The following is a 14,820-nucleotide window of genomic DNA, read 5'->3' as shown; positions in this document are numbered from 1 at the left end:
GGTGCAAAATCACCCTAGTTGAGAACCACTTCTCTAGAATGATTCAGTCTGATCTGTATAATAATTCTTACACTAATCTTTGCTACAGACAAAAAAGATTCGCTACATAATTTTAGTAGCTTTCTACTAATAAAATTACAATCATATTTCAAAATGATTGTAGCAAAGAGGTTTACAATTAAGTTTAACAAAAATTCCAAATATAATGAAATTTATATTTGTAACTTACATAAACTTCAAAAAAGGTAGTGGTTCAAATGTACGTCTTTCAATAGATTGTATCTTATTGCAGGATAAATCTCTAGGAAAAGTAAAAGGAAAATATTGCCTCAATTAGCTATTAGATACCTAACTAGTAGGCTGATAGTATTGAATAAGCAGCTTTTGCCTAAACTCTGAACTTAAGGACTTGTTATTTGAACCTTCCAGAGCCCCTAACTCTCCTCATCTCTCTTAAGAGTCTCACTTTCATAAATGAAAGAAGTAACTACAGCTCTTGATAGATTCTGGAATTAATCTTTCCTGAGAGCAGAAGAATTAATTAGAGGACATTTGAGGCCTCATCAATTTCTAGATTATGAGCTCAAAGTTTTGACCTCCACATAGAATTTCTTTCTTTATTTTGTAAAAGATTTTATTTATTTATTCATATAGACACACAGAGAGAATGAAAGGCAGAGACACAGGCAGAGGGAGAAGCAGGCTCCATACAGGGAGCCTGACATGGGACTGGATCCAAGGTCTCCAGGATCACACCCTGGGCAGAAGGTGGCACTTAACCGGTGAGCCACTCGGGCTGCCCCTATAATTTCTTTTTAAAAAATATTTATTTATTAGAGAGTGTGTGTGCATGCACATGCACAAGTGGGAGGAGCAGAGGAAGAGGGAGAGAGAATCCCAAGCAGACTCCTCACTGAGTCCAAAAACTGTCTTTTGGGGCACCTGCGTGGCTCAGTGGTTGAGCATCTGCTTTTGGCTCAGGTCGTGATCCTGGAGTCCTAGAATCGAGTCCCTTTTCAAGCTCCCCACAGGGAGCCTGCTTCTCCCTCTGCCTATGTCTCTGCCCCTCTCTCTGTATCTCTCATGAATAAATAATTACAATTTTTAAAAATAAATAAATAAAAACTGTCTTTTCATTTCACTGGCCTCTCTATTTTTGTTTTCCATTTTCTTTATTTGTGCCTTGATCTCTATTATGCTATTTCTTCTCCTTATTCAATGATTAATTTTCTTTTCTTTTTTTAATTTCTTAAAAGTGGATACTGGGGAAGCTGAACACCGCATTAGCAACATCCCATATGTTGACATGGTTTCAGTTTTAGTACGAAATAGCTCTTAATTTCTCTTTTGATTTCTTTGACTGGCAGGGTTACTTAGAAGTATGTTGTTTAGTTTCTAAATAATTTGGAGATTTTTCAAATCTGTTCATTTCTAATTTAATTCCATTGTAGTCACAGAACATATGTTGAATGACTTAAATCCTTTTAAACTTATTGAGGCTTGTGTTATACCCATGAATTCTGGTATTAGATGAGCCTATGATCTATTTTGGTAACTATTATGTATCTACTTGAAAAAAATGAGTACTCTGATTTTGGGTGGAGCATTCTATAATGTCAGTTAGGTCAAGTATGTAGATAGTGTTATTCAAGTCTGCTATATCTTTACTGATTTTCTATATATTTTTCTGTCAATTATTTAGAAAGCAATATTGAAATTTCCAACTATAATTGTGTATTTATTTGTCTCTCTTTGCCATTCTCCTTCATATATTTTGAAGTTCTGTTATCAGATGCATAAATTTTTAGGTTATGTCTTTTTTATTAGTTGATATTCCTATAATGATGGAATAACCTCCTTTATCCTTGGTAATATTTTTTTACTTTGAAATGCACTTTGTCTTACAGTAATGTAGCCACCCAAGGTTTCTTTTGATTACTGTTAGCATAGCACAATTTTTTCTATACTTTTAACCTACTTGTATATTTCTATTGCAGATGATTCTTATAGACAGCATATAGTTGGCTTTTGCTTTTTTATATTTTAATTAGGGTGATTATACCATTACACCTAATGTAATTATTAACATGACTACATTTAAAGCTACTAAACTCTCTATGTGTCCCATCTGTTCTTTGTTTTGCTATTTTTTTTCTTTTTCTTCCTACTTTTGGATGACTGAGTACACTTTTAAATTAAATTAAATTAAATTAAATTAAATTAAATTAAATTAAATTTTATTTGTTGGCTAGTTAATTACAACTCAGGTTTTGTTAGTTTAGCAGTAGTTTAATGGCTTGTAGTGTTCATCTTTAACTTTTCACAGTCTATCTTCAAATAATATATGATTTCATGATTGGCATAAGAACCTTACAATATATAGTGTACTTCATTTCTCCCTTACTGGCCTTTGTGCTAATGTCTTCATACATTTTGCTTTACTTCTAAACAGCACACTATATTATTTTTTTGTTTAAACAATAAGTTAACTCCTTTAGGAAGTATAGTTGATGTATATTAAATTAGTTTCAGATGTACAACATAGTGATTGAAGAATTAATACCACAATAAGTGTATTACGGTATTATTAACTATATTCCCTACATTGTACTTTTCATCTGGAGACTTACTTTATAACTAGAAGTTTGTACTTCTTACGTCTTTTCACTCATTTTGACCATATCCCCGCCCTCTACTTTAACAGCCACCAGTTTGTTCTCCATATTCATGAATCTGTTTCTCTCTTCTTTTTGTTGTCAGTTTTCATTTGTTTAAGATTCTACATATAAGTGAAATCATATTGTATTCAGATATTTAAATAGTAAGAAAAACCTTATGTATTTACCTTTGGAGTTACCAGTTCTAATGTTCTTCTTCCTTTTGTGTGGATCCACATTTCTATCGCAATCATTTTCCTTCTGCTTGAAAATACTTTCTTTAGCTTTTCTACAGTGTAAATCTACTAATGATGACTTCTTTCAGCTTTTGTATGTCTCAGTCTTTTGTTTTGCTTTTATTTTTGAAAGATCTGGATATAGAATTCTAGTTTGATAGTTGTTGGTCCCCTCTCCGCTTCACTGCTTTAAAGATGTTGCTCTACTGAGTTCCATTAATTCCAACAAGAAATATGTTACCATTGTTATCTCTATTTCCCTATATGTTGTGTGGAGGTTTTTCCTTTGGCTTATTTTTAACATTTTCTCTTTATTGATGGCTTGAGAAGTTTGATTATGATGTGCTTTGGCATAGTTTTGTCCATATTTCTTGTGTTTAGAGTTCATTGACCTTCTTGGATTTGTGGGTTTATTAGGGTTACCTGTTTGGACAATTTGGGGGCTATTATTTTTCAAATTATATTTCTTCTCCCTTGTAGACTCTACGTATGCATATATTAGGCCACTTGAAGTTGTTGTATAACTCACTAAGTAGAGACATGGGTTTCTTAGTCTGGGATTTTTTTTTAAGATTTTATTTATTTGACAGAGAGTGAGAGCACAAGCAGGGGGAGCAGAGGAGAGGGAGAAGTAGGCTCTCTGCTGAGGAGCAAAACTGATGTGGAGCTCGATCTTGGGACCCGGGGATCATGACCTGAGCCGAAGGCAGACATTTAACTGATTGAGCCACCCTGGTGCCTCATCAGTCTGGTTTTCTTTAACATAAGAAATATTGTTATAACTTTTTTTATAAAGATTTTATAATTTATTTAAGAGAAAGAAGAGAGCACACGTGGGTGGGGCAGAGGAATCTCAAGCAGACTTACAGTGATCTAGGAGCCCAGTGAGGGGCTTGATCTTATGAGCCTGAGATCATGACCTGAGTTGAAACCAAAAGTCAGATGCTTAACCAACAGTGGCACCCAGGCACCCCAGTTATAGTAACTTTTTAAACATCCTTGTCTGCTAGTTGTAACACCTGTGTAGATTTTGGGTTAGTTTTGATTGATTGCTTTCTATCCTTGATGTGGGCCATATTTTAGACTTACTCAGACTCTTCTTAGAAGTCTACCCTCTTCCTGTATGCTCTTAACCCAAAGTGAGACTTTTGGGTCAGAAGGAGATACTTCTGAACTGAACTACTGATCAATGTCACCCAGTTCTTATCTCTGTCTTATTCTAGGTATATCATACCCCCTACCATCCTTACCTATTGGTTGAGCACCTCTGTCCTTCTCTTTATTTATAATATTCATGAGCAACAATTGGCCAACTGGTCCCTACTCAACCCTACCCAACCATCATATGCCACAAGAATTCCTTTATGCAGAGCCCTGTGAAGACCTTGGCCTGAATCTTCTACTCAAGTAACCCCTTTACCACTAATATAATGCTCTGTGTTTCCATTTATAGGATATTACCTAGCCGTATGTCCTGTTGTCTCTGCCAACTCAAAAATAATATTGAGGTTGTTTGCAAGACAGTCAAGCTGCATTGTGACGGTGAATGTTTGACAAATGCCACACGTTGTGGTGAGTTTGAATTGCCTCATGATATATATATAATATTTATATTTAAAGATTTTATTTATGAGAGAGAGAGAGAGAGGCAGAGGGAGAAGCAGGATCCATATAGGGAGCCTGATGTGGGACTTGATCCCAGGACTCCAGGATCACGCCCTAGGCTGAAGGCAGGTGCTAAACCGCTGAGCCAACCAGGAATCACCTCATGGTATATTTTAAATTTTATTTATGTTTTAATTTTTATTTTTAATCAACAATGATCAATTTTTAACTAATGATGTCACTGCATTATTTTTATTCACTTACAGTTCAAACCCCTAAATTTCTTTTTTTTTTTCAAAGATTTATTTGAGAGAGAGAGAGATGTGAGTCGAAGGAGGGGCAGAGGGAGAGAATCTCAAACAGATTCCCCACTGAGTGTGGAGCCCATTGCAGGGCTCAATCCCATGACCTTGAAATCATGACCTGAGCTGAAACCAAGAGTTGTATGCTTAACCCACTGAGCCACACAGGCACCCTTAAAATCCCTAAATTTATAAGAACTATTCCTTTGTTATAAGTCAGATTCTCAGTTACATTATTAAATTAATTACTCCCAAATGAAAACATATGCATCATAATTTGTAAACGAATTTCATATGTATCAGAACTCAGGTCCCCCTTGTCTTATATGACAAGTGGAGATATATTTTTGTTTATTGTTTGTTTTTACAAGTTATCAAGAGTAAAAGTGATGCTGATTTATAGATAAAGTTTATTCAGAGCCTGAGAGTTCCTGTTCCCTAACCAGAAGCTGCTGCCTTCTTATGGATACAGAGCACTCTTCTATTCTTGGACTGTCCAACTCTGAACTTTTTCTGAATCCTCAGCTTTTCTATCCAAAAACACTCAGATACTTTTAAGTATTTTTCTGTATACTATGTTTTATTGGCACTAACTTCATGACTTCCAAAATGTGCTTCTGCACCCAGATAGCTTGAATATGGTTCCCTATCAATGATCTAGGGTACATCATAAATAACACTTTGCTACCTCTGTAAATACAATGTTGCTTATTTTTCAAAACAATTTTTTACTAATTACTCCCTTATCTCTTAGAGGTGGGCAGAATAGGCATGTTTAGCCTCCTTTTACAGGTGAGGAAAAATTAGATCAGAGGTGTTAAGTACTGTTGCCTAGCACTCAAGTGTCCCGTTTAGGGCTCTCTACAAGCCCGTTGCTCCTCCTTTCTTGTGACCTTTATTACCTCCTCCTCTGACTCTCATCAACACCGCTGAAAATACTTCTAATTCTTCTGGAAATGAAACTCGGTTGGATGATACTGTGCATGTACACAAGCCATATGCTGACTTTCATGTAGTGGGAAGCTCTGGATGGTACCCTAATAACTAAAGCTAGAAATATTAGAAATGAAAGTGAAGTATATTTCTTCACATTCTGACAAAAAATTTCTTTATCCCTTCTGCATTTTAAAACCTCAAGTATTATTCCATTGATTTATCGAACATTCCACATTGGCATATCTCTCATACCTGGAAAATCTCTTAGCCTACACTCGTTCCCTGCCCAATTTAAGCAAAGAGCCAGGGTGGACTTAGTGCTTTTTTTCTGTCTAGAGCTTATGTTTTGTGTGAGCTGCAATATATGGGAGCAGGGACCAAGCATAGTAATTGATGGGTAGATGGAGAGGGCATGTCCAGATGAGGCCCTACTAGCAGTGGGTGTTTTCATGGGCATCTGTGATAGTAGCAAGAAAACAAGCACACTGAAGAGATAGAAGGAGGAAACCCCCTGCTCCCACTGCATCTGAAGCAGTACAGGACAGGGTATATGAATACCAGGAGTCACAGTAGATTTGCAGACAGTTTAGCTGAGTGTCTTCCAGACTTGGCTTTTCTTAAGTGCTAGATAATTGGCCCTTGGAGACCAAGGATTATGGAATAATCCTAAATGTAGTCATTCACGTTGTGAAAGGTTCTGAAGAAATAGCCATTTAAAAAAATACCCTTTTCTCCTTTTGTTGTTGCCAATATAGGTTCAAGTTTGAGTTTGTGTCCTTGATAATGGTACTCAGATATTTGCTGGTTCTTAATTTTTATGACTGGGATGTATGACTGCGGACTGACAAAAACTGTGCTATCAGCCTTTCATTATCAAAACTAGTCTCTTCTTTTTCTGACAGATGAAAAAGTATCTATAATGAATGTAGAAGGATCATTCATGAAGGTATTAAAAGCCCGGAAGAAGAGTACCAGTACTGAGCTGACAATTGAGCCAGAGAAGGCATCCTCAGACAAAAATGGCATCGGTCTGTCAGCCTTTATGAATGAGCAGTTAGACTTTAATGATGAAAGTGATGTTATCAGTGCGCTGAATTACATATTACCTTATTTCTCAGAGGGAAATGTAGAAGATGTAGAATCAACATTACTACCATTCATTAAAACTCTGTTTTCAAATGTTCAAGATGGAGACAAGCCTGTGGGTTACTTGAAAAACAACACAAAGAGCCCTTCTCTTGAACCTGGACCCAACAATTCAACTTACAAAAATAAACTGAGGAAACTCTCTTTCCTGGAAAATTTGTTAGATGCAGAAATTCAAGAAAAAATTGATGAGGTAAAAAAGAAAGAAAAAACTGCCATGCTTATACCTCCCGGGATTTTAGGTCCCAAATTTAAACGCCAAATCTTTCCAAAGAAATTGGAAACTGCCCAAGGACAGGAAAAGACCCTTCCCAAGGCTAAGAATGTACGGAAGAGGCGGTTTAGAAAAAACAGGGTTCTCAAGGGCCCCAAGGACCTACAGAAAAGGCACTACAAGGAAGTGGACGTTCAGAGCACCCAAGGGAAACAGAGTGCCCAGTCATTTGTGAAGAACATGGCCAAAGAAAGAAGGCTCAGTGGACCATCCCCAAGGGAGCTGGAGGAGCTTCACATGGCCCAGAGGCCCAGGAAATTAGTGGGAAACTCCATCCACACAGAGTCTTCATTCATAAAGGAGCACAAGGCAGCAGCCTCTTCTTTCCCGAAGCAATACATAATGGGCAGGCCTTCTGCCTCCACTGCTCCAAAATCCCTACCTAAGGTGAGAAACAAATCAGAAGACTTAACCTACCCCATTGTTGTTTTAGAAGATGCGAATGCTAGAGTTAGGGAAATGGAGATTTCCAGACCAGTCTCGCATTCTGGAAAAAAGTATATTTTCCATAAAATTCGCTCACGTATAGTCCAAAGAACACCCAAGACCAAAAAAAGTAAAAAGTTCAGAAAGAAAAACTCACTCTCGAATAGATTGATGCCTGCACAGAGGCCTCCATTGCCTGCCGTCAGGAGCCTCATCGATTCCCCTTCACAGGAGGCTATTTCATCTTCAGAAAAACGAACTCAGGAAAATCCTTTTCCAGAATTATTTACTCTTTCAGAACCTTCTAAAGAAAACACTACTGTAGAAAACACTACTGCACAGAATGCTTCTGAAGAAATTATTTCTCCAGGAAGCACTACTGTATCAGAACAAACTCCCCCTGAATTCACAAACCGTAGGAATCTTTCCAATACATATTCTACTACCACCAGAGACAACTTTGTGCCGACTGTTAAACAAACCAATGAAACACAATGGGAATACCACAACTTGGTCACTGACTTGCCCCCAAAGCCCACAGGCTTCAGTGTTGCAAAGCTCTCATCCGCAGGTGATCTATTTGAAATTCAGCTAAACCAGCAGCTACGGTCCCTCATCCCGAATAATGACGTGAGAAGGCTCATTTCTCATGTTATCCGGACTTTGAAAATGGACTGCTCTGAGACCAATGTGCAACTGGCTTGTGCCAAGCTTATCTCCAGAACAGGCCTCCTGATGAAGCTTCTCAGCGAGCAGCAGGAAGTAAAGGTGTCCAAGGCAGAGTGGGATACAGACCAATGGAAGACTGAGAACTATATCAATGAGAGCACAGAAGCCCAGAGTGAACAGAAAGAGCAGAAGTCAAGTGAGGTGAGGATAACTCCTGAACCATGGGGTCTGAACTTTTAGTCAGTTTAGGACATGCAATTAAAGCACCCACGCACAAGGACCAGGGCCTCCCAGTCTGGGTCTTGTCTTAGCCATTAATGTTGGCTGAGACAGTGATCTGCCACTTTGCTCATTTAGAGAATGGTGCCACTCTTCCCAGGTAGATGAGAAGAGGACTTAACATACAAGATAAATATATTATTGAAGAAAGGGCTAATGATAAAATTATATAACACATTAGATTTGGTATATTTCTTAAGAACCTATACGCCACTCCACTGAAAGAATGAGGTTTTAGAGTAGCTTAAGAATAGTTAGCTTTCATCCTTTTCTTTGATTTCTAAAAAATTGTTCTTTGTTTTTTGTTTTTTGTTTTTTTAGCTCACAAAAGAAGTTCCAGGTTATGGCTATAACAACAAACTCATCTTGGCAATATCTGTGACTGTAGTAGTAATGATTTTGATTATAGTTTTCTGTCTCATTGAGGTAAGAACAACCATTAATTCAGATTTCCAGAAAATCTTTTGTCTTTATAATAGATTCAGAATTTACAAACTTAAAATCAAAGCCACTTTCTCACTTACTGATACTTGGTATTTCTCTTCTGTCTGACAGACTGACATGTACTTCATTCTTTTATTGCAAAGTATATTCTGGGGATTTTTATTTTATTTTATTTTTTTAAAGAGAAGCAATTCTTTTTTTTTTTTAAGATTTTATTTATTCACGAGAGACACAGAGAGGCTGAGACACAGGCAGAGGGAGAAGCAGGCTCCATGCAAGGAGCCTGATGTGGGACTTGATCCTGGGTCCCCAGGATCACACAATGGGCTACAGGCAGTGCTAAACCGCTATGCCACTGGGGCTGCCCTATTCTGGGGATTTTTAAAGGAACTTTCCATTGCCAGGTGATTTATGGATTATAAACAAGGCAACAAGCCATTAGACTGTTTTGGGACGTTAGGCTTAAGAAGGCCAAGTTAACATGATAGTAACATTTCCTCAACTCAAAATTCTGTGGTTAGATGTACTCACCAGCCACTTTCAGACTACCACTGATTTCTTTCCTTGGTTGAAATGATGAGAGATAGTATCCACCCTCATGGAGCTATATCAGTCATCCTGGAAAAAAGGACATGGCTTAAAGATAAAAATATCATCTTGTTGATTAATTAGATTTACTCAGCAGCTTTTTCCACACACTGAATTATGTGAATAGTTTTGGTTAAAATACTGTAGCTAAAATCCTGCATCAGGCTACTCCAAAGCATGTCATGTTTATAGTCACCTGTGCTGGAGGTTGCCTGTTTACCTTTTCTTCAGTTCCATAATGACTTGGCACTGGTTTATGCCAAGCATAGGAAGAAGAATTTTCCATATCCAATTTCATGCCCACAACCCTGGGAGGACAATATTACCATCCCTCTTTCATACATAAAAGGGGATCAGCTTAAGGCTCCAGTGGCAAAACCCAAAGCAGAACCCAGTTTTACTTAACTGCAAATCCTGTGCTCTTATTCCACTGTTCTGTCTCCTTAAAGATGAAAACACTGGCCAGCATTTGAAACACTGAAATTCAGTGGAAGCCACTGAAAGGATTAATATATTTAATATGAAAAGAGTTTTATCAGTCACCAGAAGATGACCAACAATCCAAGGGTGAAGGGGGCGAGACTACAAGAAATGGGAGATGTTTTGAGTCTGTCACCATATATGCGAGTTCTTTCCTTGTGGCCTATGGGATGTGGGTCTTGTTAGCGAGGCCTTTGTTGCCTTTATACTGTCTTCGTCTATACTTATATTTGTTATAATTTATATTTTTCAACCTGTATAGATCTGTTTTGTTTTTAGGTATGGTTGAGGTAGGGGATCTAACATTTTCCCCCTACAGAAAGAACCAGTTACTTTAAAATCTTTTATTGAATGGTTCATTCTTTCTTAACAGATCTAAAATACTATTTTTTTGTAAGATTTTATTTATTCATGAGACACACACACACAGAGACAGAGACATAGGCAGAGAGAAAAGCAGGCTCGTCTCAGGGAGCCCAATGTGAGACTTGATCCCCAGACCCGGGTTCACCCTATGAGTCAAAGGCAGATGCTCTACCACTCAGCCACCCAGGCGTCTCTAAAATACTTTTCTTATCTGGATTCTTATCAGTCCAGTTTCCTTTCCCATATCACACTATATACTTAATTCCAATTGCTTTATAATAACCTATTTTGATGTCTGGTAGAGTTACGCTCATGCTCTTTGATCTCCTTTTTCATACATTTCATAGCTAGACTTGCATATCCCTTTACCAAATGTCAGCTGGCCAGTTTTTATTTAAAAAAAAGAAAAACTATCTTGGGATTTGAATAGGATTGCATTGAGTTTGAGGAGAATTGACATCTTTGCAATATTCTAGGAACATGGTATCATCATGTATTCATTTCTTAAAGTCCTTCAGAAGAATTTTAATGTTTTCATCTCAAAGGTCTTCCCCATTCTTTGCTGTAAGTTTATTCCTAGGTACTTTATGTCTTTTATTGATATTTTTTAATCTTTTTTTAAGATTTTATTTATTTATTCATGAGACACACACAGAGAGAGGCAGGGACACAGGCAGAGGGAGAAGCAGGCTCCATGCAGGGAGCCTGATGTGGGAGTCGATCCCGGGACTCCAGGATCACACCCTAGGCGGAAGGCAGGCACTAAACCATAGAGCCACCGAGGTATCCTTCCTTTTATTGATATTATAAATGGAACCATTCTTCCATTTGTTAATTAGTTATTTGTGGAACGTAAAAAAGCTATTGCATTTTGCATGTTGAGCTCTTGATTTTGTATTTAGCCATCTTACTGAATTCTCAGAGCACTTCCAGTAAAATTTATTTTTCTATTTTTTTAAAGATTTTATTTATTCATGAGAGACAGAGAGAAGCAGAGACACAGGCAGAGGGAGAAGCAGGGTCCATTCAGGGACCCTGATGTGGGACTTGATCCCAGGACCCTGGGATCATGCACTTAGCCAGAGGCAGGCGCTCAACTGCTGAGATACCCAGGCATCCCACTACAGTAAAATTTAAGTTGACTCTCTTGGGCCTTTTAGGTTGTCCATAATTTCATATGCCAATATGTTTTGTTTCTTACTTTCCAATACTTAATTTTTCCTATTGCATTGAGATGCCTGGAATCTTTAAAAGAAGTGTTTTCCTATTGCATTGATTAGGACCTCTTCAACGTGATGAATAGTAACAGGAATAATAGGCATTGAACTCTTGTCCTTGACTTTAAAACAATGTTGCTATTTAGGTTTCTGGTAGATACTTTTCTTTTCTTACTTCTAAGAATTTTTATTAGGAATTACCTGTTGGATGTCATCTAAAACAGTCAATAAAATGTATTGCCAGATGCACACAAGTTCCCAAGTTGGGACTATGGAAGAGTCAAAGGACTACTAAAAAATAGAATTCCTGCTCTCCAAAAAGGCTGAATAAGACTTAAAATACAAAGGAATGAATACAGATTTGGAGGCATGGTCATTGAGATGGGTACCTGTGATATGTTTTCTTCCAAAACAGATTTATTCTCATAGAGCAGCACCAGTGGAAGATGAAGAAGGAGGCTCAAGGTAAATTGGCAATTATTAAAGCAGAATTTCAGAACTAGATTTTAGAACTCCTATTTCACTCCCCTTGTTTTACACCCAGGAAACTACCAAAGGCAGAAAGAATATTGATTTGGTCTAATGCTTTGCCTGGATCCAGCAAAATTAGCTTCCCAGACAAATCTGAGTTAGAATGGAACTGACACAGAGCATCTACTGTCACTACTCCTTTAAAGAAAAAGGGTGGAGAGGGGTTGGGTGCACCTGTTCCTGCTGGTAGTGACCATCAGGCCTGGCTACAGAGTCTTGGGCTAAGAGGCCTAGTCTTCAAGGCTGATGGAAGGCAGAAAAATAGGACTCCTTCCTGTAAAGTGGCAGGAAAACTTCCCTCCTCCTCCTAGTTTTTGATCCACCACTCTCCATTCCCTTTGTCCAGACTCCATAGACTGTTAACTGGGAGAGGCCTTAGGTAATAGTTTGTCTCTTCCTTTTATAATAAGGAAATGGAGAAGAAAGGGAAGGTAAATTGCCCCATGGGCATACTGCTACTGAGTGTCAGAAGATGGTTCCTTTCCAGAGGGGCACTTCTCCTCTGATTATACTGTTCTTGGGCTGCGAGCTACATTTTATGTCACAACTCCGTACATACATACTGTCAAGACATAAGCAGGTTTTTAAAAATATTTTTTAATTTATTCATGAGAGACGCAGAGAGAGAAGCAGAGAGATAGAGGGATAAGCAGGCTCCTCTCATGGAGCCTAATGTGGAGTCCATCCCCAGACCAGGACCACACACGCCCTGAGCCAAAGGCATTACTAAACTGCTGAGCCACCTGGGCGAGCCAACATAAGCAGTTTCTAAGACAAACTTACTATACATTCTGATTCTTTCTATATTGTTTATATTCAAAAATAATATTTTGTGTTTTAGTGCTGGCTGTGACCTTCCTCACTCACTCATTAGCCACTGCCTGCAATGAGAAAGTCAGTGAGTTAGGTAACTTTGTTGGTTGGACTCGTGCATTTATTTGGTGTGAATCAACTTGTAGGATAAAGCAGCTAGGAAAATAGAAACACCTCTCTCTCCTCCTCCCCAGCAAATGATGCCTATGAGACAAAGTCCAAAGGGGACCAAAGTAAACTGCTTCTGGAGAGAGTAAGGTGCTTCTGTGTTATAGTTGCACAGTCTGTTCACTGCACGAGGGCACTTGGCCATAGGCCCAGGTGAGCAGGATGAAAATCTTGCTTATACTCAATGCCAAGCCACATACAAAGGCCTCCCCAGAGAAATTGTGGGGCCATTATGGACAGACATGGGAAAATTCTGGAAGTGTAGCATGCATGGGATTATTTTCAGGATCCGAGGTCTGTAGTGATTTTGCTTCCTGTGATTATGGACTGAGATGTCCTAATAGGACCAGAGATACACATTGTGAGAGGCATGGGAAATGGCGTGAATCACTAATTGTCTGCATATGTGTTTCCTCCAAGGCTCTTCTTTAATTCTCTGCTGCATAAGAGATGTTCAATCCAACGGGAGAATCAGGTAAATCTGAGGAAGATAAAGTCCCATGGCTGGAGAGAGCAGGGGAAATGCAGAATTAACAATGTCCTTTCTGTTTTCTAGGGCTTTTTCTGGAGAAGGTGGCCACTTTGGCTTCGGGACATGTACAGACCTCTCAATGCCACACGGAAGAAAAACATGGCACAGAAGCTACACGACAGGGATTCTTCTGATGAGGATGAGATTTTCAACAAGGAACCAGGGTACCTGATTGGGGACAATTTATACTTCTTTTCTAAAATGAGTTAATTATGAAAAGTTTAATTGTTCCTTTACAGAGTTAAAGGCATTCTTCTTTTTTGCAGAGAGAAAGGTGATGCCCCAGTAGAGAAGCCTCGGGCTGCAGATTCAGCTGCTGAAGACCTGGGTGAGGAGAGCGACAGTGAACTCCGCACCGTCATCGTCCTCAAGTGACTTTGTCCTGCCTCAGGCTGTCTATAAAGTTTATTTTTATTTTTATTAAAAAACTTATTTTTTATTGGTGTTCAATTTGCCAACATATAGAATAACACCCAGTGCTCATCCCATAAAGTGCCCCCGTCAGTGCCTGTGACCCAGTCACCCCTACACCCCGCCCAGCTCCCCTTCTACCACCCCTAGTTCGTTTCCTAGAGTTAGGAGTCTTTTATGTTCTGTCTCCCTTTCTGATATTTCCTACTCATTTTTTTCTCCTTTCCCGTTTATTCCCTTTCATTATTTTTTGTATTCCCCAAATGAATGAGACCATATAATGTTTGTCCTTCTCTGATTGACTTATTTCACTCAGCATAATACCCTCCAGTTCCATCCACGTCGAAGCAAATGGTGGGTATTTGTCGTTTCTAATGGCTGAGTAATATTCCATTGTATACATAGACCACATCTTCTTTATCCATTCATCTTTCGATGGACACCGAGGCTCCTTCCACACTTTGGCTATTGTGGACATTGCTGCTAGAAACATCGGGGTGCAGGTGTCTTGGCGTTTCATTGCATCTGTATCTTTGGGGTAAATCCCCAGCAGTGCAATTGCTGGGTCGTAGGGCAGATCTATTTTTAACTCTTTGAGGATCCTCCACACGGTTTTCCAGAGTGGCTGCACTAGTTCACATTCCCACCATAAAGTTTATTTTCTGATAATGGCTTCTCAGCATTGCTTGTAAAATACTTATTTTTCTCATATTAAAAATGTATAAATTAATAACCAATTC

The 14,820-nt window shown here is 38.5% G+C and overlaps 2 protein-coding genes across 2 annotated transcripts in view; one reads left to right on the top strand and one right to left on the bottom strand.

The window, feature by feature from the left end:
• Positions 1 to 14,820, bottom strand: part of LOC144309484 (uncharacterized) — a 109,152-nt gene that overhangs the window by 8,341 nt on the left and 85,991 nt on the right. The window contains exon 6 of the mRNA XM_077890575.1: positions 9,506 to 9,592. The gene's annotated coding sequence lies outside the window, so the exon portion shown is untranslated. The remainder of the gene's footprint in view (positions 1 to 9,505; positions 9,593 to 14,820) is intronic.
• On the top strand, positions 4,307 to 14,085 carry LOC144309491 (leucine-rich repeat-containing protein 37A2-like). The gene is made up of 7 exons (XM_077890582.1): positions 4,307 to 4,465; positions 6,639 to 8,452; positions 8,852 to 8,956; positions 12,041 to 12,090; positions 13,558 to 13,612; positions 13,694 to 13,833; positions 13,936 to 14,085. The coding sequence occupies exons 1-7, from the start codon at positions 4,324 to 4,326 to the stop codon at positions 14,042 to 14,044; spliced, it is 2,415 nt and encodes an 804-aa protein (XP_077746708.1). The 5' UTR covers positions 4,307 to 4,323; the 3' UTR covers positions 14,045 to 14,085.

Source organism: Canis aureus, unplaced genomic scaffold, assembly GCF_053574225.1.
Source record: "Canis aureus isolate CA01 unplaced genomic scaffold, VMU_Caureus_v.1.0 NW_027326424.1_RagTag, whole genome shotgun sequence".
Lineage (NCBI taxonomy): Eukaryota > Metazoa > Chordata > Mammalia > Carnivora > Canidae > Canis > Canis aureus.
The sequence above is the reverse complement of the archived record's forward strand: the minus strand, read 5'-3'. Positions and strand labels throughout refer to the sequence as shown.

Excerpts from the sequence above, each read along its gene's own strand:
- LOC144309491 (XM_077890582.1), top strand. The coding sequence starts at position 4,324 with ATGCTCTGTGTTTCCATTTATAGGATATTACCTAGCCGTATGTCCTGT. Across the intron at positions 4,466-6,638 it reads GACAAATGCCACACGTTGTG|ATGAAAAAGTATCTATAATG; the intron begins GTGAGTTTGAAT and ends TTTTTCTGACAG. Across the intron at positions 13,613-13,693 it reads CAATCCAACGGGAGAATCAG|GGCTTTTTCTGGAGAAGGTG; the intron begins GTAAATCTGAGG and ends TCTGTTTTCTAG.